The following is a 25,596-nucleotide window of genomic DNA, read 5'->3' as shown; positions in this document are numbered from 1 at the left end:
CTTTAGCAGAGGGAAGAATCTTCAAAATTTAAATACAATGTGCATGCTTAGACATTTAACCAGCATGCACTTGCAAGCCTGGACTAACTACCAAACGTCCCGTACCATTGGTGCACCTGCTCAGAATGAAGGTATTTAGCACTGCTACATTGCTTCCCTCACTGTAAGCCCACCGGTTAGGACACCACCAGTAGCAAATGTGGAGGTATCGTCGCAAGGCCAAAGCCGTCAGGGAATCACAAGGTTATTGGTAGGAAGCACTGTATGTAGGCCAACATCGAGAGTACCATCACCAACCCTCTCTCAATCCGCCATGTCCACCACCACCGCTAGTTCCACCATATGCACCTCTCCAGTCCAGCTCACCCTAGAAGAGACTCTCGTTAGGAAAAGAAAGTACTCATCCTCTCATCCGCGTACACATGGTTTGAACGCCCACATTGCTAGACTCATCTCGTTAGAGATGATGCCCTACCGGTTGGTTGAAAGCAAAGCTTTCAAAGACCTGATGGCCTACGCAGTACCACGCTATGACCTACCCAGTCGAAACTTCTTTGCGAGAAAAGCCATCCCAGCCCTCCACAGCATGTCAAAGACCGCATTGTGCATGCACTGAGGCAATCAGTCTGTAGAAAGGTGCACCTCACAACAGATGCATGGACCAGTAGGCATGGCCAGGGACGTTACGTGTCCATCATGGCACACTGGGTTAATGTGGTGGATGCAGGGTCCACAGGGGACAGCCATAGTGGGACAGTACTGCCTAGCCCACGGTCTAGGAAACAGTTGGCTATAGCCGTTCGCCACCCCTCCTCCTCCTCCAGAAGCGAAAGCTCGTCCACAGAGTGCAGTCGCACGACCTCTACATCCGCAGCTGCCAGTGTTGCACACGAGGTGTCCCATTATCGAACAGCTAGTGGTAAGCGTCAGCAGTCTGTGTTAGAAATGAAGTGTTTGGGCGACAACAGACACACCGCGGAAGTACTAGCCGAGTACTTGCAGCAACAAACTCAGTCATGGCTGGGCAGTGTACATCTTGAGGCAGGCAAGGTAGTCAGTGATAACGGAAGGAATTTTATGGCTGCCATAGCCCTTTCAGAACTTAAACACATACCTTGCCTGGCTCACACCTTGAACCTGGTGGTGCAGTGCTTCTTGAAAAATTATCTGGAGTTACCAGCCCTGCTCCTGAAGGTGCGAAGGCTTTGCTCGCACATCCGCCGGTCGCCCGTACACTCCAGCCGTATGCTGAACCATCAGTGATCGCTGAATCTTCCCCAGCACCGCCTAATAATCGACGTTGCAACAAGGTGGAACTCCACACTGCACATGCTTCAGAGGCTGTGCGAACAGAGGCGTTCTGTAATGTATTTGTGGGAGGATACACATACACCAGCAGGCAGTTGGATGGCAGACATGGAGTTGTCTGGTGTGCAGTGGTCGAAGCTCCAAGACCTCTGTCAAGTCCTTCAGTGTTTTGAGGAATGCACACGGCTGGTAAGTGCAGACGACGCCATCATAAGCATGAGCATCCCACTAATGCGTCTGCTGATGCAAAGTTTGACGCACATTAAGTAGCTGGCGTCTGCTGCCGAGGAGGAAGGAAGCCTTGATGACAGTCAGCCATTGTCTAATCAGGGAACTCTCCTGGATGAGGTGGCGGACGAAGAGGAGGAGGAAGATGATGGGGATGAATATTTCAGGCATTCCCAGCACACCGCGGCGGTGATGGTTCTCACCTGAGCAGTAGGGGCCAACATGGCAGAGGTGTTAGAGGTGCACAAATCCGAAGTGGCGTTGGACAGAGGGGTTTTATGACCAGGTTGTGGAGTGATTTTGCAATGACCGCTGACACGACAGGTGCTGCATCGATTCAAAGTGACAGGAGACAGCATTTGTCCAATTTGGTTACAAACTACTTTTCCTCCCTTATCAATGTTCTCCCTCACAGGTCATTCCCCTTTGATTACCGGGCATCTAAAATAGACACCTCACCTGAATTGGCAGAATATGCATTACAGGAGCTCGCTTGCCCTGCTTCTAGTGTGCTATCAGAAAAAGTCTTCAGTGCTACTGGTTCAATACTGACCAAAAAAGGACACATCTGGCTACCCAGAATGTTGATGATCTAACCTTCATTAAAATGAACCAATCATGGATTTCAAATTATTTTGCCCCACCTTCTCCTGCTGACACGTAGCTTGCCTGAAAAATGTCTTGCTTTTGGCCTCCTCTTACTGACTTCTCCAATTCCGCCATTTGGAGCTGCTGAATGTCCACCATAGGCCATTTTTATACCCCCCTAAATGGGCTGACTCCCCCCACGGGGCCGTGGTCACCTCTTGTTGCAAGCACCCGTGCAAGTGCCGTTTGCCTGGACAGGTGGGTACGCCCACTCTTGGGCGACGGCACTGGCACAGGGTCCCTCAAAGTACAATTTAGTGTCTCTGACAGTGGTGGTGCACAACCAACATCAGACACACCGTCGTAATATGAGGGTCCCTGTTCCTTTACTGCCGTCCACGAGAGAGTGTTCCCCCCAGCTCGAACAGTGCTCTACAACTTGCAATACTTACCTCTACCACTGTGTAGTCTGTGCTGTTAAATCCTTCAATGGCACTGCCAATACAAATTTGTTGAAATGATAGATAGTTAAAATATACAGGGGCCCTGGCGTCCATTTAGATCACTTAACACTGAACAAAGCTTTGCCGCCTGTTTAGTCCTGTAACCAAATTTGGACTGCATTTAGCCCACTTTTTAATTTTGGGCCTACAAACTGTGTCTGCGCCACTCATTACAGTTGCCCTCCACTGAACAAAGCTATGCCGCCTGTTTAGTCCTGTTACCAATTTTGAACTGCATTTAGCCTACTTTTTAATTTTGGGCCTACAAACTGTGTCTGCACCACTCATTACAGTTGTCTTCCACTGAACGAAGCAATGCCGCCTTTTTAGTCCTGTTACCAAATTTGGACTGCATTTTGCCCACTTTTTAATTTTGGGCCTACAAACTGTGTCTGCGCCACTCATTACAGTTGTCCTCTCCTGAACAAAGCTATGCCACCTGTTTAGTCCTGTTACCAATTTTGAACTTCATTTAGCCTACTTTTTTGTTTTGGGCCTACAAACTGTGTCTGCGCCACTCATTACAGTTGTCCTCTCCTGAACAAAGCTATGCCACCTGTTTAGTCCTGTTACCAATTTTCAACTGCATTTCGCCTACTTTTTTATTTTGGGCCTACAAACTGTGTCTGCGCCACTCATCACAGTTGTCCTCCACTGGACAAAGCTATGCCGCCTGTTTAGTCCTGTTACCAATTTTGAACTGCATTTAGCCTACTATTTTATTTTGGGCCTACAAACTGTGTCTGCGCCACTCATTACTGTTGTCCTCCACTGAACAAAGCTATGCTGCCTGTTTAGTCCTGTTACCAAATTTGAACTGCATTTAGCCTACTTTTTAATTTTGGGCCTAAAAACTATGTCTGTGCCACTCATTATAGTTGTCTTCCACTGAACAAAGTTATGCTGCCTGTTTAGTCCTGTTACCAATTTTGAACTGCATTTAGCCTACTTTTTTTGGGGGGGCCTACAAACTGTGTCTGCACCTCTCATTACAGTTGTCGTTCAATGAACAAAGCTATGCTGCCTGTTTAGTCCTGTTACCAATTTTGAACTGCATTTAGCCTACTTTTTTATTTTGGGCCTACAAACTATGTCTGCGCCACTCATTACAGTTGTCTTCCACTGAACGAAGCTATGCCGCCTGTTTAGTCCCGTTACCAAATTTGGACTGCATTTTGCCCACTTTTTAATTTTGGGCCTACAAACTGTGTCTGCGCCACTCGTTACAGTTGTCCTCTCCTGAACAAAAGCTATGCCACCTGTTTAGTCCTGTTACCAATTTTGAACTGCATTTAGCCTACTTTTTTGTTTTGGGCCTACAAACTGTGTCCACGGTCTAGGAAACAGTTGGCTATAGCCGTTCGCCACCCCTCCTCCTCCTCCTCCTCCTCCACAAAGCTATGCCACCTGTTTAGTCCTCTTACCAATTTTGAACTGCATTTAGCCTTCTTTTTTGTTTTGGGCCTACAAACTGTGTCTGCGCCACTCATTACTGTTGTCCTCCAATGAACAAAGCTATGCTGCCTGTTTAGTCCTGTTACCAATTTTGAACTGCATTTAGCCTACTTTTTTATTTTGGGCCTACAAACTGTGTCTGCGCCACTCATTACAGTTGTCCTCCACTGGACAAAGCTATGCCACCTGTTTAGTCCTGTTACCAATTTTGAACTGCATTTAGCCAACTTTTTTGTTTTGGGCCTACAAACTGTGTCTGCGCCATTCATTACTGTTGTCCTCCACTGAACAAAGCTATGCTGCCTGTTTAGTCATGTTACCAATTTTGAACTGCATTTAGCCTACTTTTTTATTTTGGGCCTACAAACTGTGTCTGCACCACTCATTACTGTTGTCCTCCACTGAACAAAGCTTTGCTGCCTGTTTAGTCCTGTTACCAATTTTGAACTGCATTTAGCCTACTTTTTAATTTTGGGCCTACAAACTGTGCCTGCGACACTCCTTACAGTTGTCCTCCACTTAACAAAGCTATGCTGCCTGTTTAGTCCTGTTAACAATTTTTAACTGCACTTAGCCATCTTTTTTTATTTTGGGCCTACAAACTGTGTCTGCGACACTCATTACAGTTGTCCTCCACTGAACAAACCTATGCCGCCTGTTTAGTCCTGTTACCAAATTTGGACTGCATTTAGCCCATGTTTTAATTTTGGACCTACAAACTCTGTCTGCGCCACTCATTACAGTTGTCTTCCACTGAACAAAGCTATGTCGCCTGTTTAGTCCTGTTACCAATTTTGAACTGCATTTAGCCTACTTTTTAATTTTGGGCCTACAAACTGTGTCCACGGTCTAGGAAACAGTTGGCTATAGCCGTTCGCCACCCCTCCTCCTCCTCCACAAAGCTATGCCACCTGTTTAGTCCTCTTACCAATTTTGAACTGCATTTAGCCTTCTTTTTTGTTTTGGGCCTACAAACTGTGTCTGCGCCACTCATTACTGTTGTCCTCCACTGAACAAAGCTATGCTGCCTGTTTAGTCCTATTACCAATTTTGAACTACATTTAGCCTACTTTTTTATTTTGGGCCTACAAACTGTGTCTGCGTCACTCATTACAGTTGTCCTCCACTGGACAAAGCTATGCCACCTGTTTAGTCCTGTTACCAATTTTGAACTGCATTTAGCCTACTTTTTTGTTTTGGGCCTACAAACTGTGTCTGCGCCACTCATTACTGTTGTCCTCCACTGAACAAAGCTATGCTGCCTGTTTAGTCCTGTTACCAATTTTGAACTGCATTTAGCCTACTTTTTAATTTTGGGCCTACAAACTGTGCCTGCGACACTCATTACAGTTGTCCTCCACTGAACAAAGCTATGCCGCCTGTTTAGTCCTGTTACCAAATTTGGACTGCATTTAGCCTATTTTTTTATTTTGGGCCTACAAACTGTGTCTGCGACACTCATTACAGTTGTCCTTAACTGAACAAAGCAATGCCGCCTGTTTAGTCCTGTTACCAATTTTGAACTACATTTAGCCTACTTTATTATTGGGGCCTACTAACCGTGTTTCCTCCTCATCCTGTCCATTACACAGCCACCGCTAGATAAGTCTGCTGGTACATTGACCCAGACCACTACATTCCCCTTGCACTCTACACAGCCTGAATCTGACCCTGCTGAAAGTCAGGTTCCCCTTCCCGCATCTTATACCACCTTACACGGGGACAAAGAGGAAGGAGCAGATGAAAGTGCAGGTTCCTTCATCAGGTGGGGGGCATACTCATTGGTGACGTCACTGGCACAGGGCCCCTCATAGTACGCAAAAGTGTCTCTGGCAGTGGGAGGCGCCACCCGCCGTCAAACACACCGCCGTACTACGAGGGGCCCTGTGCCAGTGCCAAGTGCCAACGAGTTTGCCCCCCTGCTTGCTCAGGATCACAGCACTTGCAAAGTTGACATACTTACCTCTCCCTGTTCCACCGCCGTGACGTATTCCGCGGCTCCTGGGCCCACAAAAATCTTGAGCCAGCCCAACCCCCCCACAACTTTTGCCAAATAATAATAATAACAATCTTTATTTTTACATAACGCTAACATATTCCGCAGCGCTTTACATTTTGCACACAAAAACAGGAAACTGGAGTGCCCGGAGGAAACCCACGCAAACACGGAGAGAACATACAAACTCTTTGCAGATGTTGTCCTGGGTGGGATTAGAACCCAGGACCCCAGCGCTGCAAGGCTGCTGTGTTAACCACTGCGCCACCGTGCTGGTTTGTCAAGGTATACTTTGGCAAAAATCAGTCATTCCTTGTCAGTTTTCTTCTTTCCTTCACATCCAGGGAAGTTTTTGATTGTTTCATGCTTGGCAAACTTCTTAATAACATTGCACACTGTTGAAAGTGGGATACCAAAATCTTTGGAGATGGCCTTATACCCTTTGGAAGTATTGTGTTTGCTAATAATACCAGTTCTGATGTCCACAGAGAATTCCTTTGTCTTCACAATTGTGAGAAAGGAACAGGGCCTAACATGTGGCTTTTTAAAACACTAAAGTCATCATTCATTTGCTAATTCATGTCACATGGGCACTGAAAATTAATCACAGGTGATCCTCATTTGTGATTTACCACAGAAGAATCAGAATGTGTTTCCATATTAATTGTGAAAAAAACAGATTGTATCTTAATTTCCCAGACAACCATGCTTTTATAAACCAAGAAGAATTGACTTTTTATTGTATATTGGCTTGTTGATTTAAGTGTTTCTCTCTTGTGGATCAAGAAGACAGACTTGCAAACTAATATACCATTTAACATACTGTGTAAGTCTGTAATAGTGACTTGTACATATTGTGTGTTTATCTTTGTTTATTATGTGCTGATATGCTAATTGTGTATTGTATTCTGTAACCAGTTTGTTGATTTTGAAGGTAGACACTGGGTAAATCTAAAAATAGATCACATGCCTCGGGTATAACAGAGACTTTTTTCTTCTGGTTGGTGTCACTCTTCTCAGCTGAGGGTACATTGACCCGACTGAAAGAACACAGGACTGCTCTCAGTTATCTCCCTATGCTTATCGTTACCTCCTCTCTGTGTGCGTATCACTGGTGGAGTAACGACCTTGGGAGCTCGGACATAACATGTACCATTATCCCGGTAAGTCAGCGGAAGGGTGAGACCATGTAATTTGCACCATCTTGGGGTAACTGCTGGGATTTTTCTGTTTGCTATTGCGTGTTGTGGTTCAATAAAGTATTGAAACACTGTTTTACCCTAACCCTGTGTTGTCTGTGTAGTGTATCGCCCTCCCGGAGATAGAGCGGGCTTTCAGTGGTATCAGCCCTGGTCCATGCAGCTTTGCTTAAGGCAGCCAGGCCAGTGGGTGAGAGCACCCACTTACCCTGTTTCTCCACACTAGTTTAATGTAAAGGGTGACAATACCAGTGACACAGCAAGCTTTAGGTTTTTCTAATTTTTCCTCCCATTGTTTTTGTTTTAAATTATTGTTTATTATTTGCTCTTTGGTACTTAACATGAGTGCTCTATACAAAAAAAACTGTTTGACTTGATTCATTTTTTTCAGAAGATATTCCACATTATGTACAGGTCCTTCTCAAAAAATTAGCATATAGTGTTAAATTTCATTATTTACCATAATGTAATGATTACAATTAAACTTTCATATATTATAGATTCATTATCCACCAACTGAAATTTGTCAGGTCTTTTATTGTTTTAATACTGATGATTTTGGCATACAACTCCTGATAACCCAAAAAACCTGTCTCAATAAATTAGCATATCAAGAAAAGGTTCTCTAAACGACCTATTACCCTAATCTTCTGAATCAACTAATTAACTCTAAACACATGCAAAAGATACCTGAGGCTTTTATAAACTCCCTGCCTGGTTCATTACTCAAAACCCCCATCATGGGTAAGACTAGCGACCTGACAGATGTCAAGAAGGCCATCATTGACACCCTCAAGCAAGAGGGTAAGACCCAGAAAGAAATTTCTCAACAAATAGGCTGTTCCCAGAGTGCTGTATCAAGGCACCTCAATGGTAAGTCTGTTGGAAGGAAACAATGTGGCAGAAAACGCTGTACAACGAGAAGAGGAGACCGGACCCTGAGGAAGATTGTGGAGAAGGACCGATTCCAGACCTTGGGGAACCTGAGGAAGCAGTGGACTGAGTCTGGTGTGGAAACATCCAGAGCCACCGTGCACAGGCGTGTGCAGGAAATGGGCTACAGGTGCCGAAATGGGCTACAGAGAAGCAGCACTGGACTGTTGCTAAGTGGTCCCAAGTACTTTTTTCTGATGAAAGCAAATTTTGCATGTTATTCGGAAATCAAGGTGCCAGAGTCTGGAGGAAGACTGGGGAGAAGGAAATGCCAAAATGCCTGAAGTCCAGTGTCAAGTACCCACAGTCAGTGATGGTGTGGGGTGCCATGTCAGCTGCTGGTGTTGGTCCACTGTGTTTCATCAAGGGCAGGGTCAATGCAGCTAGCTATCAGGAGATTTTGAAGCACTTCATGATTCCATCGGCTGAAATGCTTTATGGAGATGAAGATTTCATTTTTCAGCACGACCTGGCACCTGCTCACAGTGCCAAAACCACTGGTAAATGGTTTACTGACCATGGTATTACTGTGCTCAATTGGCCTGCCAACTTTCCTGACCTGAACCCCATAGAGAATCTGTGGGATATTGTGAAGAGAAAGTTGAGAGACGCAAGACCCAACACTCTGGATGAGCTTAAGGCCGCTATTGAAGCATCCTGGGCCTCCATAACATCTCAGCAGTGTCACAGGCTGATTGCCTCCATGCCACGCCGCATTGAAGCAGTCATTTCTGCCAAAGGATTCCCGACCAAGTATTGAGTGCATAACTGAACATTATTATTTGATGGTTTTTTTGTTTGTTATTAAAAAACACTTTTATTTGATTGGATGGGTGAAATATGCTAATTTATTGAGACAGGTTTTTTGGGTTATCAGGAGTTGTATGCCAAAATCATCAGTATTAAAACAATAAAAGACGTGACAAATTTCAGTTGGTGGATAATGAATCTATAATATATAAAAGTTTAATTGTAATCATTACATTATGGTAAATAATGAAATTTAACACTATATGCTAATTTTTTGAGAAGGACCTGTATTTAAACTTCATGGATGCCAATAACAATGAGCAGGACTGTAGGTAGCTGGATGGGCCATCGTATTGTGTATAGGGGCTGTGGGTCCATCATGCTGTATTTAAGGGCAGTGGGGTCACGGTACACTAGGTATCACAATGCAACACCATTTTCTTGCATGACACCTTGATGTAGCAGCTACACACAGCATACTTAGAACTTCTGTAGTGGACAAAGTTGTCATGTAGTCCCAGTCTACATTTCAAAAGGCAGCCCATGCCCTAACAAGATTTTTCTAACTGGCCCCGGACTCCATTTTAGATTTAGGCTCTTGTTTTAAATTGTGGCATAACTAATTTTATCTGTAATATGATGCACAATTAAAAATTCTATTGTGGTACAGAAAAATCGATATAAAGACTTTTATGCCCAATAAAGAGAAAAGTATTCTAGGAATGATACCTTTATTGGCTAATCAGAAACAAATATGTATGCAGCCTTAGAGCTCAGAGGCTCCTTCATCAGGCAAGTTTACAAATAAATTACTAAGACAAGAGCACAACATAGGACGCATCACCCAATCCACCCTATGCACAAATGTCCTGTTGTAAGATCAATTAAATCTTGTGCTCTTGTCTAAGTCATTTATTTGTAATCCTGCCTGATGAAGGAGCCTCTGTGTTCTGAAATCTGCAAATATAAATTTTCTATTTAGCCAATAAAGGTATCACTTGCAGAATAATTTTGTTTTGTTAGGCATAAAAGTGTTTACACCATTTATCTGTAATAAAATGACCAATCTTTCTCTATTAACCCCTTTGTGATCTTGGACGTCGAGGTCGCGAGGTGTTTACCGACCTTGGACATGTGGATACTTCCAGGCGATTTTGAACACTCAGTGCCTGCACCACTTCCCGCACTTTAACTGCCTAAATGCTGTGATTGAAGAATTTAGTGAGCAGGCAGAAGAAGAAGCTCCTCTGCCCTTGGGTCGGTGACCTCTTGATGTCACAGTTGCCATTATGTCGTCATGACCTTTAAAACTGTCCCACCAGTTAACCCCTTCAGTGAACACCATAAAAAAATCAATAAAAAGCAAGGTAAAAAAATCTTCTTTATCATCATACCGCTGAACAAAAAGTGGAATAAAATGCGATTAAAAAAAGTGTAAATAAAACTGGTATAGCTGAAATTGTAATTTAGTCCTGCAAAAACAAGCTGCCATATGGCTTAATCGGTGAATAAATAAAAAAGTTATATTTATCAGAATACAGCGATGCAAAAGTAATTATTTATTCTTTAAAATAGTTTTTATTGCGCCAAAACATAAAAAAATAAATGTTGTATCGCTGTAATCATACTGACCTGAAGAATAAAAATGCTGTGTCAATTTTACCACAAGCGGAACAGCTTAAAAACAATCAAAATACAATTCCTGAATTTATGGTTTTTGTTCATTCTGTCTTCCAAACATTCGATTAAAAAGTGATAAAAAAATGTTATGTGCCCGAAAATGGCAAAAACCCCTCATCCCACAAAAAACAAGCCATCACGTGACTCTGTCGGCAGAAATATGGAAAAATTATACTTCTCAAAATATAGTAATATGAACAACAACAAGAAAAAACAGTATAGGGTGCCAATAAAAAAACAACATTTATTTAGACATGATTAAAAACCATAGTAGCATACATGGTAACTGCATTCCAAAATGGGAGAAACCACTACACAGATTGTAATCCTCTATGTGCTTTACTAGGAATAGTATAACAAAAGCCTGAAGTACCGCATACTATTTGTGGGATACATTGTTCCCTTGCATAAGTCTGGCTATAGTAAAAGAAATCGAAGCACTTACGTAGATATAGAGTCTGTGTATGGCGTCCCCCGCCGCCCCAACGCACGTTTTGCTATCTTCGTCAGGAGGCGTTTTTAATCATGTCTAAATAAATGTTGATTTTTATTGGCACCCTATACTGTTTTTTCTTGTTGTTGTTCATATAACGTATCCAGTTCTTGGTGCCCTGTTACGTTTCATGGGTCTTGCTGTGTAGTTATCAAAATATAGTAATGCAAAAAAAATATCTTTTAGTGTGTGACAGCAGCCAATCCTAAAAACCCGATATAAATCTGGTATCGCTGTAATTGCACCGACCTGAAGAATAAAGTCATCTAGTCACTTATACCACACGCAAAACCAATAAAAAAACAATTCTTCACCTGCAGTTCATATGTTCATTCTGCCTCACAAAGATCGCAGTAAGGCTTGGCTCTCATTTATTCTTGCGCTCTGTGCTGAGTGCGTGCACTGGGGTTTCTGTGCATATCTCTGAAATTTCCTATAATGAGTCAGATAGGGGCACTGTGGACACTGTCTGGCCTGTGGTTCGGCAATGTCCGTCTTTTTAGTGACATCAGCCACAGTTTTGTACACTGTCTTCCAAATTATTATGCAAATTGTATTTAAGTGTCATAAAGATTTAATTTTGTTTTTCAAATAAACTCATGGGTGGTATTGTGTCTCGGGCTCAATGGATCACTGAAATCAATCTTAAACACATGCAATAATTAGTTTTCCAGGTGATTATAATTAAAGGAAAACTACTTAAAAATGATGTTCCACATTATTAAGCAGGCCGCAGTTTTCAAGTAACATGGGAAAGAAAAAGGATCTCTCTGCTGCCGAAAAGCATCAAATATTGCAATGCCTTGGTCAAGGGATGAAACCATTAGATATTTCCCAAAAACGTAAGCGTGATCATCGTACTGTTAAGAGATTTGTGGCTGAATCTGAGCACAGACATGTTCATGCTGATAAAGGAAAGTTTCTGCCAGGTAAGTTCATCGGATTAAGAGAGCAGCTGCTTAAACGCCATTACAAACCAGCAAACAGATATTTGAAGCTGCTGGTGCCTCTGTAGTCCCTGGAACCTCAAGGTATAGGATCCTTCAAAGGCTTGCTTTGGGTCATAAACCTACTATTCGGCCACCCCTAAACAGTGTTCACATGCAGAAACGGTTGCAGTGGGCCCAGACATACATGAAGACTAATTTTCAAACAGTCCTGTTTACTGATGAGTGTCGAGCAACCCTGGATGGTCCAGATAGATGGAGTAGTGCATGGTTGGTGGTTGACGACCATGTCTCAACAAGACTGCGACATCAGCAAGGAGGTGGAGGAGTCATGTCTTGGGCCAGAATCATGGGGAAGCAGCTGGTAGGCCTTTAAGGTTCCTGAAGGTGTGAAAATGACCTATACAAAGTATATAGAGTTTCTGACTGACGACTTTCTTCCATGGTATAAAAAGCAGAAACGTTCCTTCAGGAGCAAAATCATCTTCATGCATGACAATGCACCATCTCATGCTGCAAAGAATACCTCTGAGTCATTGGCTGCTATGGGCACAAAAGAAGTTTATGTGTGGCCACCATCTTCCCCTGAGCTCAACCCTATAGAGAACCTTTGGAGTATCATCAAGCAAAAGATCTATGAGGGTGGGAGGCAGTTCACATCAAAACAGCAGCTCTGGGAGGCAATTCTGACTTCATGCAAAGAAATACAAGCAGAAACTCTCCAAAAACTCACAATGATCATTGCACCTTTATATGAATTCATTGAGGGTCTCTTATGGAGGGTACTGCTGTTCTGGCATCTTAGGGCTCTGCCAATGTTACATGGTACCCGCATCTTCCCTTTTGAGCCATGGATTATGCCTCAAAAGTAGTTTTCAACCACTAATGGGGTATCGGTGTACTCAGGAGAAATTGCACAAAAAATTTTATGGTCCATTTTCTCCTGCTATCATTGTGAAAATGAAAAAAAAAATTGGTTCTAAAACAACATTTTTGGGGGTCAAAAATATTTTTTGGTCATTTCCACAGATCAACATTGCAAAATAGGGATATTTGTGAACGCACCGTAAAATCCTTTTCTCCGAGCCAATCATTGGGGGACACAGACCGTGGCTGTTATACTGCTGCCACTAAGAGGCTGACACTAAGTAATACAAAGAAAGTTAGCTCCTCCCCTGAAGTATACACCCTCCTGCTGGCTCCCTGAGAACCAGTTCAGTGCAAAAGCAGTAGGAGAGCAATAACAACATATAAGAGTATAACATGTCAAATTACAGAACAAGCACAAAGTTATTAACAGAGTAGGTGCTGTGTCCCCCAATGATTGGCTCGGAGAAAAAGATTTTATGGTGAGTGCACAAAAATCCCTATTTCTCCTTCATCTCATTGGGGGACATAGACTGTGGGACATCCCAAAGCAGTCCCTGGGTGGGGACAACATAACAGAGCAGTAACCGCTACCTAAAAGTGTGCTACAGTGATCTGCAGAGTCCGCCTGCCCAGACTCACATCTGCGGAAGTCTGGGTGTGAAAATTACAGTGCTTTAAGAATGCATGCAGACTGGATGAAACTGCAACCTTGCAGGCGTGCTCTGCTGATGCCTGGTGCCTAATGGCCCAAGAAACCCCAATTAACCAAGTGGAGTGTGCTCTGATCCTCACTAACCTCTTATGCAGAAGGACTCCTGGATGATGGAACAAATACACCTGGCTATCATAGCCGATAAAGCGGCTAAACCCTTCCCGTGACCATCAGAAAGTCTAAATAAAGTGTCCGACCTTCAGGATGGACGCCGTCCGCGATAACTATCTTCTCAGGGCTCTCACCTCATCCAGAGCATGGAAACTCGTTCCACTTTGTGGACTGGAGCTGAACAAGACGAGGAAAAAACAATGTCCTCATAAGACATGGCAACAAGGGACAGGTACGGCCTGAGGACAACCTTGCCTTGACAGAAAAACATCTGAAAGAACATAGCATCTTAAAGGACAGAGGGGCTAGCTCCAAAACCTCGCTTGAATGACATGACCGCTTCGAAAAAAGGCGACCTTCCATGTTAGTAATGTCAGTCATCCTGAAGCGGATCTAAAGGAGTCTCCTGTAAGACCCCCAGGACCAGTTAAGGTCCCAAAGATGTAGCAGTATGCGATAGGGAAGTACCACATGTGAAAGTCCCTGTGTGAAAGTCCTTAGTTGCCGTTTTGTTGCAATAAGACTGATAAGGCAAAAATCTGGACTTTCAGCGAGCTGAGTGCCAGGACTGAATCCAGATTGTTTGGAGACAAAAGCTAATATGGGAAGAGCGTCCGAGATCCTCACCCCAAGCAAAATGCATACTGAGGCGGACTTACCAGCACCAGTCGCTGAAAATTTGTTGTGAGAGTCCCGCCTGGGTCAGAACACCAGAATTAAGTGGTCAAGTTGAAAAACATGGGACCCCTGGGATCTGATGACAAAATGGTCCATGGAGAGCGGATCTGGACAATCCGACAGTTGCCAGAAAAAGATGATGACGAATTGTACTAGCCGCGCAAACCATGCCTAACGTGGTCAGTCCGGGTCATTCAGGATCACTGGGACCCTTTCTGTACCTAAAGACTCTCAGAAGTAGTGGAAGAGGGGAAAAGGAACTGACCCCACGGAAGAACCAGAGCATGCACTGCAATGGCATTGGGATCTCGAGACCGAACTATGAACTTGAGTACTTTGGCATTCAGTCTGGATGCCATCTGATCTACATCCAGAGTTCCCCAGCGAAGGCAGATTTGTTGGAAGACTTCTGGATGAAGTTCCCAGTCGCCTGAGGCGAGACCCTAGCGGCTGAGGAAGACTACTGCCCAGTTTTCTTGCCCCACCGGGATCAACGAGTGATTGATCTCTGCCCATCAGAAAATGTGAGCGACCACGGCCACGGTCGCCCGTCTGCAGGTACCCCTTTCATGATTGCTGTACACCGCGGCAGTGGCATTATCAGATTGAATTCAGATGGGGTGACCCGATAAAAAACAGTGGAACTTCTTTAGGGATAGCTGTATCGCATGGATCTGCAAAAAACATTGATCAGGAGTTCCCGATTTGACCGGCGGCTTTGAGCAGTGTGGTGACGCTCCCCAGCCACAAAGACTGGAATCGGTATTCACTACTAACCATTAACCTGAAGAAAGAATCTCCCCTGGTTAAGGGAGGAGGTCAGAGTCCACCATCTGAAAGCTTGTCTGACCCGCAGAGACAAGCGGAGAGAAGGGCACTGCTTCCATTGCCGCCCCCATTTTTCCCAGAAACCTAATAGCAAAACGGATGGAATAAGGGCGCAAGCTTCCTGTTGGAGGGTCAAGGTCTTCCATCACCACCTCTGGAGGTGTCCAGGATCATCCTAAAAAATGATAACTGCTGGGCTGGAAATGGGGAAGACTTGCTTAAGTTTATCCGCCAGTCCAGGCGAGAAATGTTATCACAAGTGATACAGACAGACTCAGTGCAGTCCAGGAAGGACGTTCTCTTGGCTAGAAGTTGTCCAGATAGGGCAGGACGATCATGACCCGAGAGTCTAAGATGGACACGACAGCAGCCATGACCCTTGAGAACACTCTGGGAGCGGTAGCAAGGCCTAAAAGCAAAGCCGTGATTTGAAATGCTGTTCCTGAATGGTGAAGCGCAAGGGGGAAAAAATCAGAATGTGGAGATAAGCAGTCCGAATTTCGATGGATTGCCAGACCCACCACTCTTTTCCATTGAGGTAATGACCGAACGGAAGGATTCCATCCGAGAATGGCGGGCCTTGACAAACTTGTTAGAAGTTTGAGGTCCAGGGTCGGTCTTTCTTTTCCCGACCTCTTATTTGGAATCTAGATTCCTAGGATCTAGCCTGTCTAGAACACCCCTTCCACTGCTGGTTGGGTCTATAGGAAACTTGTGACCCTTGTTCCTGTGTGGGAAACGCCCTAACTGGGAAGAAGTAGTGAGCCAGTCTTTATTTGTTCCAAGTTCTCACCGATAACCGACCCTCTGGAAAGAGAGTGATGTTAGAGACTTTTTGGACGCAGGGTCCGCTTTCCAGCCTCTGAGCCACAATGCTCTTCTGAATGTAATGGCATTTTCTGCTCACAATGCCGCACAAGTAGTTGCGTCCAAAGAGGCATGGACCACATAGTCTCCCGCTCAAGAGATTTGATTGGCCACCTGTATTGCTTCTGGGAGAAGGTTACTGTTCTTAATCGAAGTAGATAAGGTCTCCGATCAGGAGTCCATTGCTTTAGCAACCCATGCGGCGACTAAGGAAGGGTAGAGTGTTGAACCCGAGTTCGCAAAGACGGAATGAACTAGATTTTCCATCTGATGGCCCATGGGATTTTTAATTGATGACCCATCTGGCCGGGATAGAAGGTCTTTGCAAGTTAGTTGGGAAACTGGTGTCTACGACAGGAGACTCGACCCAATCTACTCTTTTAGATTTTTTTTTGCCTACCCGGAGAAAGCCGAGTGGTAGAATGCGCCTGTATCCAGCAGATCAGGATAAACCATCTCTTGCTGTTGCTGCTGTCTTTGGATGGTGTAGGGTTAAAGAGATGAACCCTCGATTCACCATCCCCTTAACAGGGAAGTGGAGAGGGATTGACCGCCTCCTTGCATCATCCACTAAACAATGGTGATGCAGTGGGGGCTGCTTAGACGCCAAAAGGGGTGCCTCTGTACATCCGCGGAGTTCAGGCCCCCGGGAAGACAGGACTGATTGTCCAGCATTAGGCCTGGCTGTAGGAGTGGATACATGGAGGCCACGCTCCATGTGGTCATCTGTTGATGGCGTGGGGAAATCGGTGCCCTTTAAGTGACCCGTTGCCTCTAAAAATCAGCCCAGGCATGGCATCCTATGTTGCATGAATTTAGTCCTTTTGAAGGACAGTGCGTGATCTGGAGCAGAACATAAGTCCCCGTCAACCTACAGATTGTGGATGACGGTCTCAGGGGAAGAGAGAGAGAGACGTACTATGGATCCGTTTTCTAGATGTAGATGTCTGCACGTTTCTAGAATGCTTACGGCCCCTGTTGGCCGACTGCCCCTTGGTAGGGGAGGATTAATCTACCTGAGACATGGGAGCTATCCGATCCACAGAGGGATTCAATACTTTTGGCCATAGAAGCCATGGATTGCGACAGTGATGAAGCCGACTTAGGGGGACTAGGCACACTGGGTTCAGTGACAGTGGAGGGCTCCTGAGCGTATTTGTGGTTGCAGGCTTTGCAGAGTGGCTAGTTCTGCGCTTTGAGGAATGCAGACTGGCAGGGGATACAGCTGTGGACTGAGACATAATGTACCCTTCTATCAGCACTCTTACAGAGTTTCCTACAGAAATTGTAGAAGGGGATACTGCCAAGGAGAGGGGGTATTGCAGCGGTTCCTTACCCTGAGCAGATGCTGTGTCCCAGATCCTGTGTCCCAGATCTTGGGCTCAGATCCTGTAGCCCAGGTCCTGTGTTCCAGATACTGTGGCCCAGTCCTTATGTAGATTAGTGCTGGCCTCAGTGCTCAAAGACAGGATCCTTGCAGGTAAAAAGGGGGTGCACATGTCCAGAAGCGGTATAGGGGGCAAGAAGATGGCCCCCGAGAATACAAAAGATGCCATGATTTTGGATGGTCCACTGTAACGCATCATCGTGTGGGCGGAGCCTCCGGGTTGCGGCCTACACGCGCCGTATGCAGAGGACTAAATTTTTTTACGTCGGACAGAGGGAAAGTTTGTGGGTGGAGCTACCTGGTTGCGGCCTAGCGCAGGTTGAAGCCGGGGTGTAAATTACTGGTGCCCAACTGAAAAAGAACCATGAGGGCTGTGACGCGCTGTAGGAGCCCCCTTGACCCCAAAACTCACTGCCGGAATGCTGGTGAGGTGCTGAAGCCGGGGAGTAAATTCCCAGAGCCTGGCCGGAAAAGGATCATGATGGGCCGTGACATGCTGCAGGAGCGCCCCCCCCCCCAGATCCCGAACTCACCGCCGGAGCTGGAGGAGAGAAGGCAGAGCTGGCATTCTGCTTGCAGGTTAGGTCTGTGACGCGGGCAGGAACCCTCAATCCACCGTCCCCTTTTGCAAGGGAGGTGGAAAGGGACCATCCAGCTCTTTGCAGCACCGTTGTTCAATCGGTGGTGGTGCAGTGGGAGCAGCATGGGTGCCATAGAGGCCTCTGTGTATCCTAAGGGTTCGCTCCCCTAGGATGAAACAGGGAAGTATCCGCCCGTAGCCTGGCTCAGAAGGGGGCACATGGAGGCGACACTCCATGTTCCTGTCTGTTGCTGGTGTGGGGAGATCGGCGCCCTGAAGGGAACTGTCGCCCTTAGGTAGCTCATGCATGGCATCCCATGTCGCAGGAGAGGATACGTGGAGGCGACACTCCACGCACTCGCCTGTTGTTGGTTGGTGGAGATAGGACCCTTGAAAGGATCCGTCGCCCCTACGTTCCTTGCGGAAAAATAGCAAAAGGTAAAAGTTGAAAAAAAAGGAATAAAATAAAAAAGTATGGTCTGAGTAGCAGACCCATTTGCCTCCTATGGACACTAAGCATGAACTGGTTCATATTTAGTAGATCCTCCTTTTGCAAAAATACCAGCCTGTAGTCGCTTCCTGTAGCTTTTAATGAGTTTCTGGATCCTGGATGAAGGTATTTTTGACCATTCCTCTTTACAAAACAATTCCAGTTCAGGTAAGTTTGAAGGTCGCCGAGCATGGACAGCCCTCTTTAAATGATCCCACAGATGTTCAATGATATTCAGATCTGGGGACTGGGATGGCCATTCCAGAACAGTGTAATTGTTCCTCTGCATGAATGCCTGAGTAGATTTGGAGCAGTGTTTTGAATCATTGTCTTGCTGAAAGATCCATCCCCTGCGTAACTTCAACTTTGCCACTGATTCATGAACATTATTGTCAAGAATCTGCTGATACTGAAAGGAATCCATGCGTCCCTCAACTTTAACAACATTCCCGGTGCCGGCATTGGCCACACAGCCCCAAAGCATGATGGAACCTCCACCAAATTTTACTGTGGGTAGCAAGTGTTTTTCTTGGAATGCTGTGTTTTTTGGCCGCAATGCATAACGCCTTTTTGTATGACCAAAAAACTAAATCTTGGTTTCATCAGTCCACAGGACCTTCTTCCAAAAAGAAATTGGCTTCTCCAAATGTGCTTTTGCATACCTCAGCCAACTCTGTTTGTGGCATGCTTGCAGAAATGGCTTCTTTCACATCACTCTCCCATACAGCTTCTCCTTGTGCAAAGTGCGTTGTATAGTTGACCGATGCACAGTGACACCATCTGCAGCAAGTTGATGCTGCAGCTCTCTGGAGGTGGTCTGAAGTGGCAGACCAAGAAAAACATCAGAAAGGCAGAGAAGAAGAATGGTGAGATCAGTCAAGGACGACTGATCTCACCATTCTTCTTCTCTGCCTTTCTGATGTTTTTCTTGGCCTGCCACTTCTGTCCTTAACAAGAACTGTACCTGTGTTCTTCCATTTCCTTACTATGTTCCTCACAGTGGAAATTGACAGGTTACATCTCTGAGACAGCTTTTTGTATACTTCCCCTGAACAACTATGTTGAATAATCTTTGTTTTCAGATCATTAGACAGTTTTGAGGAGCCCATGATGCCACTCTTCAGAGGAGATTCAAACAGGAGAACAACTTGCAAGTGGCCACTTTAAGTAGCTTTTCTCATGATTGCATACACCTGGCTATGAAGTTCCAAGCTCAATGAGGTTAGAAAACCAAAAAAAGTGCTTTAGTAAGTCACTAAGAAGTAGGTAGGAGTAGTTAAAACAAGAAAATGATAAGGGTGCCCATACTTATGCACCTGTCAAGTTCTGTTTGAATGCAGATTGCACATTTTCTGTTAGTACAATAAACCTAATTTCAAGGCAGGAACATTACTGTGTCCAACAGTTATTAGTTATATAAAAATGAAATAGCTGTTGCAAAAAAACAATTTTTACAAAAAATTAAACTTAAGATTAATAGGGGTGCCCAAACTTTTTCATAGAACTGTAAATAGGGGTAAATAGGACGGTGCAGGGTTGGGAAAGCCTCCATCCACCATCCCCTTAAAAGGGGGGTGGAGAGGAACCGTCAGCCTCCTTCCATCATCCGCTCTTTTTCAGTGGTGATGCAGTGGGGGCTGCACAGACGCCATGGTGGAATAGTGCCTCTGAACAGCCGAGGGTGAGACCTGGTGGGCAGGGCAGATGTCCAGCAATAAGGCCTGGCTGCAGAAGAGGATACTGGAGGTGACACACCAGTGCTCGTCTGTAAAGCAGGGGGGAGATCGGTGCCCTTGAAGGGGCCCGTCGCCCCTAGAATCAGCTCAGGCAGTGGCATCCCACGTCGCAGGAGAGGATATGGAGAGGTAAAACTCCCGTGCTCGCCTGTTGTTGGTTCGGGGAGATCGGAGCCTTGAAAGGTTCCGTCGCCCCTTCATCCAGAAAAAAAGGTTTAAATCTAGTGTGCCTCCTACGTACACTAAGCTTGAACTGGGTCTCTGGAAGCCAGCATGAGGGTGTATACTGCAGGGGAGGAGCTAACTTTCTTTGTATCACTTAGTGTCAGCCTCCTAGTGGCAGCAGCATAACACCCACGGTCTGTTTCCCCCAATGAGGTGAAGGAAAAATTCTGTGAAGCACCTGTGGTTTCAAAAAGTCAGAAAAATCACTGCACTCGTATGAGTGTGGTTTCAAGGTGCTCACGAGTCACCATACATTGAGGGTATGAGCACACGTAGGTGGGATGTCTGCGGATTTTTCCGCACCTGTTTTTGTAAATCCCTAGGTAAACCGCACTGTGAATTACCTGCAGATTCATTGCGGAATTACCGCGGATTTACCGCGGTTTTTGTGCGGATTCCACCTGCGGTTTTACACCAGCGGATTCCTATTATGGAGCAGGCGTAACTGCAGCGGAATCCGCACAAAGAATTAACATGCTGCGGAATGTAAACTGCGGCGTTTCCACTCGTTTTTTTCCGCAGCATGTGCACTGCGTTTTTTGTTTTCCATAGGTTTACATGGTACTGTAAACGCATGGAAAACCGCTGCAGATCCGCAGCAAAATCCGCACCGTGTGCTCATACCCTTAGACAGATTCCTTCCTTCCTAGCTTCAACAATGGGTTACTTGTGGGGATTTTCCACTATTTACACACATAAGGGATCTCCAAATGTGACATTACACTGGTAGACCATTCCATCAAAATTTGGGGCTAAAAAAACATGTTTGTAGGAAAAAATGTGATTTTGTTTTATTTTTTCGGCTTAATGTTATAAACTTCTGTAATGCTCATCACAAATCTAGATAAGTTCCCTGAGGGGTCTCTTTCTAAAGTGGTATCACTCGTGGAGAGTTTCCACTGTTTAGGCACATCAGGGGCTCTCCAAACACAACATGTCATCTGCTAATTATTCCAGCAAATTTTGCATTCAAAAAGTAAAATGTTGCTCCTTCCCTTCTGATCCCTGCCATGCACCCAAACATTGGTTTTCTCCCACATATAGGGTATCAATACATTCAGGAGAAATTGCAAGACATATTTTGGGGTCCATTTTTTCATTTAATCCTTGTCTTTTGGGTATTTTCTATCATATAGACCCCTCAAAGTCACTTCAAATATAATGTGGTCACTAAAAAAATAGTTATGTAAATTTGGTTGGAAAATTGAGAAGTTGCTGGTCAAATTTTAACTATGAACTATGTTGTGTGACATGAAGTACAATATATCATGAAAAAACAATTTCAGAATCAGTGGAATCTGATGAAGCACTTCAAAGTTATTACCGCATAAAGTGACACAAGTGACTAAACCATAAAAAAAAATAATGAATTTGTGTTTTTTCACTGTTAGTTTTTATTGCATTGTGGGGAGGGACACCATTTAATTTTTTCCCTCAAGCAGCAGAAAAGCTGTAATTGGCTCTGATGGGGGATAATAGTCAAGATCATACTTACTCCTCAATATAGAGGTATCCATTCTCTTGTGCCAGTCTCCGGGCATGGCTCTGAGCGTCTCTTGCTGTGGGTCCAAATAAAATAACCATAGCACCATAGTCACGGCACATTTTGACCCGGTTTGGAGATGTTCCAGCTGACATTATGACAAACACAGGGATTTGTAACTCAGACGCATGGTAAGCCACAGCCATGGCAAAATTACTGTCTGTAGCTACAATCACTCCTTTCCTTTGCTGATCCTGTGAAACAAAAAAGTTATAATTTATAGTGTAGACAGTGAAAAAGAATCTGTCCGTAGGTTTCTGCTATGCGATCTGAGAGCAGCATGATGTAGGAGCAGAGACTCTGGGATGTATCACTTATTCCACTGCTTGGTGTAGTTTTGATAGAATCCTTGTTTCCGCTGTTGTAGATGTAGCCGTGGTCAGAATGCTGAGCTGTGTATCGCCCCGCCACACTACTGATTGGCAGCTCCCTGTGTACACTGTGAATTGTCAGCAAGTTGCCAATCAGTGGTGGGGATGAGGTTACTCAGATTATTTCACCTGGCTTGCACGTTAGACCTAGTCCCGTAGTGATAATCTCCTGCTGACAAAACACTGATTGTATTGAAGCTACAGCACACAGCCTAGTAAGTGGCCCATGCTTGTAATCAGGATCTCTTACTATAGATCAATATTTCCCAATCTCCGGTCCTCACAGCCCCCAAGACATCATGTATTCAGGATTTTCTTAGTATTTCACAGGTGAGATAACCTGTGGCAATTTCTGACAGCTTTAGAACAATCCCATCACCTGTGCAATGATAAGAAAATTCTGAAAACATGAGCTTTTGGGAGCCGTGAGGACTGGAGTTTGGGAGACACTGCTCTACATTATGTTGGTCTCAGATTAAATAGCAAAAACCTTCTTACAGATTCCTCTGAAGTATTGTAGAGCCAAATCAGTTACATATTTGGGTTATATCTGTACTATATTTCTAAAAGAAAGTGAATATTGATTGCATTCTATTTGCTTCCAAGAGTGTATTTACTCAGATAATCAACTTATGTGATGTCGGATACAAAAGTTACAGCATACCGTTTATAAGGGCACTTTCTTGTCAAAGGTATAAACAGCATGGAGAGGACCAAGCAGATACCGTATCTTGCCATTAGTAGAAAAACACAAATGAGGATGGCACCATTCCATTGGTGAGGAAACTAACACAGGGTTCCCCAATTTTACAGTTATAGCAAAATTTGCCAAATGCGAGGGTTTGTCTGACTTTTCTCTTTTACAAGGATAGAAGGTTCATAGCTAGCCACATTGGTTAACATTTTGGTAGACCTTTGAATTTTTGGACGGGAGAGTGGTTACAAAACACCAAGGTTACTTACTGGTAGCCGGTTTTTCCGGAGCCCATGACAGCACACCTGAGAGAGGGATCCGCCCAGTCGGGACAGGAAACCTACTGAAATAAAAGGGCGGTACCTCTCCCTCGCTTCAGTTGGTTTTCAGAGCATGAGAGGCCCCCTTGGTTAGTTCACATGGTAATCTACCACCACATTATAATAATAATAAAAAAACACCCAACTAAAAGTGCACACCAAAGGGTGAAAAAGAAGGGAGGGAATATACAGGTGCTGTTATGGGCTCTGGAAAAAACGGCTACCAGTAAGTAACCTTGGTGTTTTCCTGTCTCCCATGACAGCACACCTGAGAGATTTTTGGAGAAAGAAACACCTTAGGGAGGGACCACCGCTTGCAGCACCCTTCTACCAAAGGTAAGGTCAGTTGAGGAGGATAGATCTAGTCAATAGTGTCTAAAGAAGGTAGACGGTGAGGACCAGGTAGCAGCCTTACAAATTTGATCAATCGATACCTCTGCTTTTTCTGCCCAGGAAGTAGCCATAGCTCTGGTGGAGTGAGCCTTGATGCCTTCAGGGATTGGGGCACCACGAGAAGCATAGGATAAGGAAATGACCTCCCTAATCCACCTAGCAATAGTACCCTTGGATACCCCATATCCCTTCCTACTACCCTGGAAAGCTACAAATAAGGACTGATCTTTCCTCCACTGACTAGTCAAAGATATGTATTGCAAAATAGCTCTTCTTACATCCAGTGTATGAAATTTCTCTTCCCCCGGATTTTTGGGATTATTACAAAAAGAGGGTAATACAATCTCCTGGCTTCTATGGAATTTAAGAACTACTTTCAGCAGATATGCCGGATCTGGTCTGAGTACTACTCTGTCATCAAATATTTGTGTGTAAGGAGGGGAGATAGACAGGGCTTGCAAGTCACTCACCCTACGGGCTGATGTTAACGCTACCAGAAGTACTGTCTTAAGAGTGAGCATTTTTATCGATGACTCCTGCAAAGGCTCGAATGGATCACTAGTTAGAGCCTCTAACACCAAATTCAAATCCCATGGAGGAACCCTCTGAATTATTACTGGTCTAGACCTACTACAGGATTTTATAAAGCGGGACACCCATCTATTTGGAGGCCAGATTACAATTATATAAGGCTCCTAATGCCGACACCTGTACTTTGAGCGTATTAGTTGCCAACCCCAGTTGTAAACCCGCCTGTAAAAATTCTAGAATAGTACCTACAGGCGCCTTGTCCCCCAGAGGTTGCCCTGAAAAATCTAGAAACGTTTTCCATGTTCTACCATATATCCTCGATGTTACTGGCTTTCTACTTTTCAACAAGGTGGAGACTAACCCTGGTGAAAATCCTTGTCTACTCAATAATGCCCTCTCAAATTCCAGGCTGCAAGATGGAAGCCCATCACTTGAGAGTGGCATATTGGACCCTGAGTAAGCAGGTCCGGAATTTCTGGCAGAATCCATGGATCGGTCACTGACATTTGTCTCAGGAGGGAAAACCAAGGTCTTTTTGGCCAAAATGGAGCAATCAAAATTACTCTCGCCTGCTCCATTCTGATCTTCCTTACCACTGTCGGAATCATTGCTATCGGTGGAAATACATACACGAGACTGAAATTCCATTGTATCTGGAGAGCATCTACCGCAAAGGGTTTCTCTCTCGGGTCTAATGAACAGAAATTCTCTACTTTCCTGTTGTTTAGGGTGGCAAATAAATCTATCACAGGTAAGCCCCAAGCCTGCACTATCTGTTGAAACACCTGGGAATTCAAAGACCACTCTCCTTGTTTTGCGACTTAGGTAGTCTGCTTTCGTATTCTCGACTCCCTTTATGTCGAGAGCCGAGAGGGATAGTAGGCGGTGCTCTGCTAGTTGTAGGAGGACAGACGCTGACTTCATCAGGGAAGGGGATCTCGTCCCCCCTTGGTGGTTGATATATGCAACTACTGCGTGATTGTCTGACATGACCCTGGTATGGTGACCCTGAAGGATGGGAAGGAAATGTTTTACAGCGCTCTCTACAGCCCATAACTCTCTTAAATTTGACGCCTGACGTGATTCTAGTTGGGACCAGGATCCCTGAACTGAGAGAGTCCCTAAATGGGCCCCCCATCCTGAACCGCTTGCGTCTGTGGTGATGATCTGATCTATCGGA

The 25,596-nt window shown here is 44.8% G+C and overlaps 1 protein-coding gene across 2 annotated transcripts in view; it reads right to left on the bottom strand.

Moving 5' to 3' along the window:
* Nucleotides 1-25,596, bottom strand: part of LOC138665529 (L-threonine ammonia-lyase-like) — a 406,691-nt gene that overhangs the window by 237,693 nt on the left and 143,402 nt on the right. For both annotated transcript variants that reach the window (XM_069753102.1, XM_069753101.1), the window contains exon 4: nucleotides 22,060-22,301. In XM_069753102.1, coding sequence (XP_069609203.1) covers nucleotides 22,060-22,301 — 242 coding nt within the window. The remainder of the gene's footprint in view (nucleotides 1-22,059; nucleotides 22,302-25,596) is intronic.

This window comes from Ranitomeya imitator, chromosome 2, assembly GCF_032444005.1.
Source record: "Ranitomeya imitator isolate aRanImi1 chromosome 2, aRanImi1.pri, whole genome shotgun sequence".
In the NCBI taxonomy this organism is placed as follows: Eukaryota; Metazoa; Chordata; class Amphibia; order Anura; family Dendrobatidae; genus Ranitomeya; species Ranitomeya imitator.
Note: the sequence above shows the minus strand (reverse complement) of the source record. Positions and strands in the feature narration are given on the sequence as shown.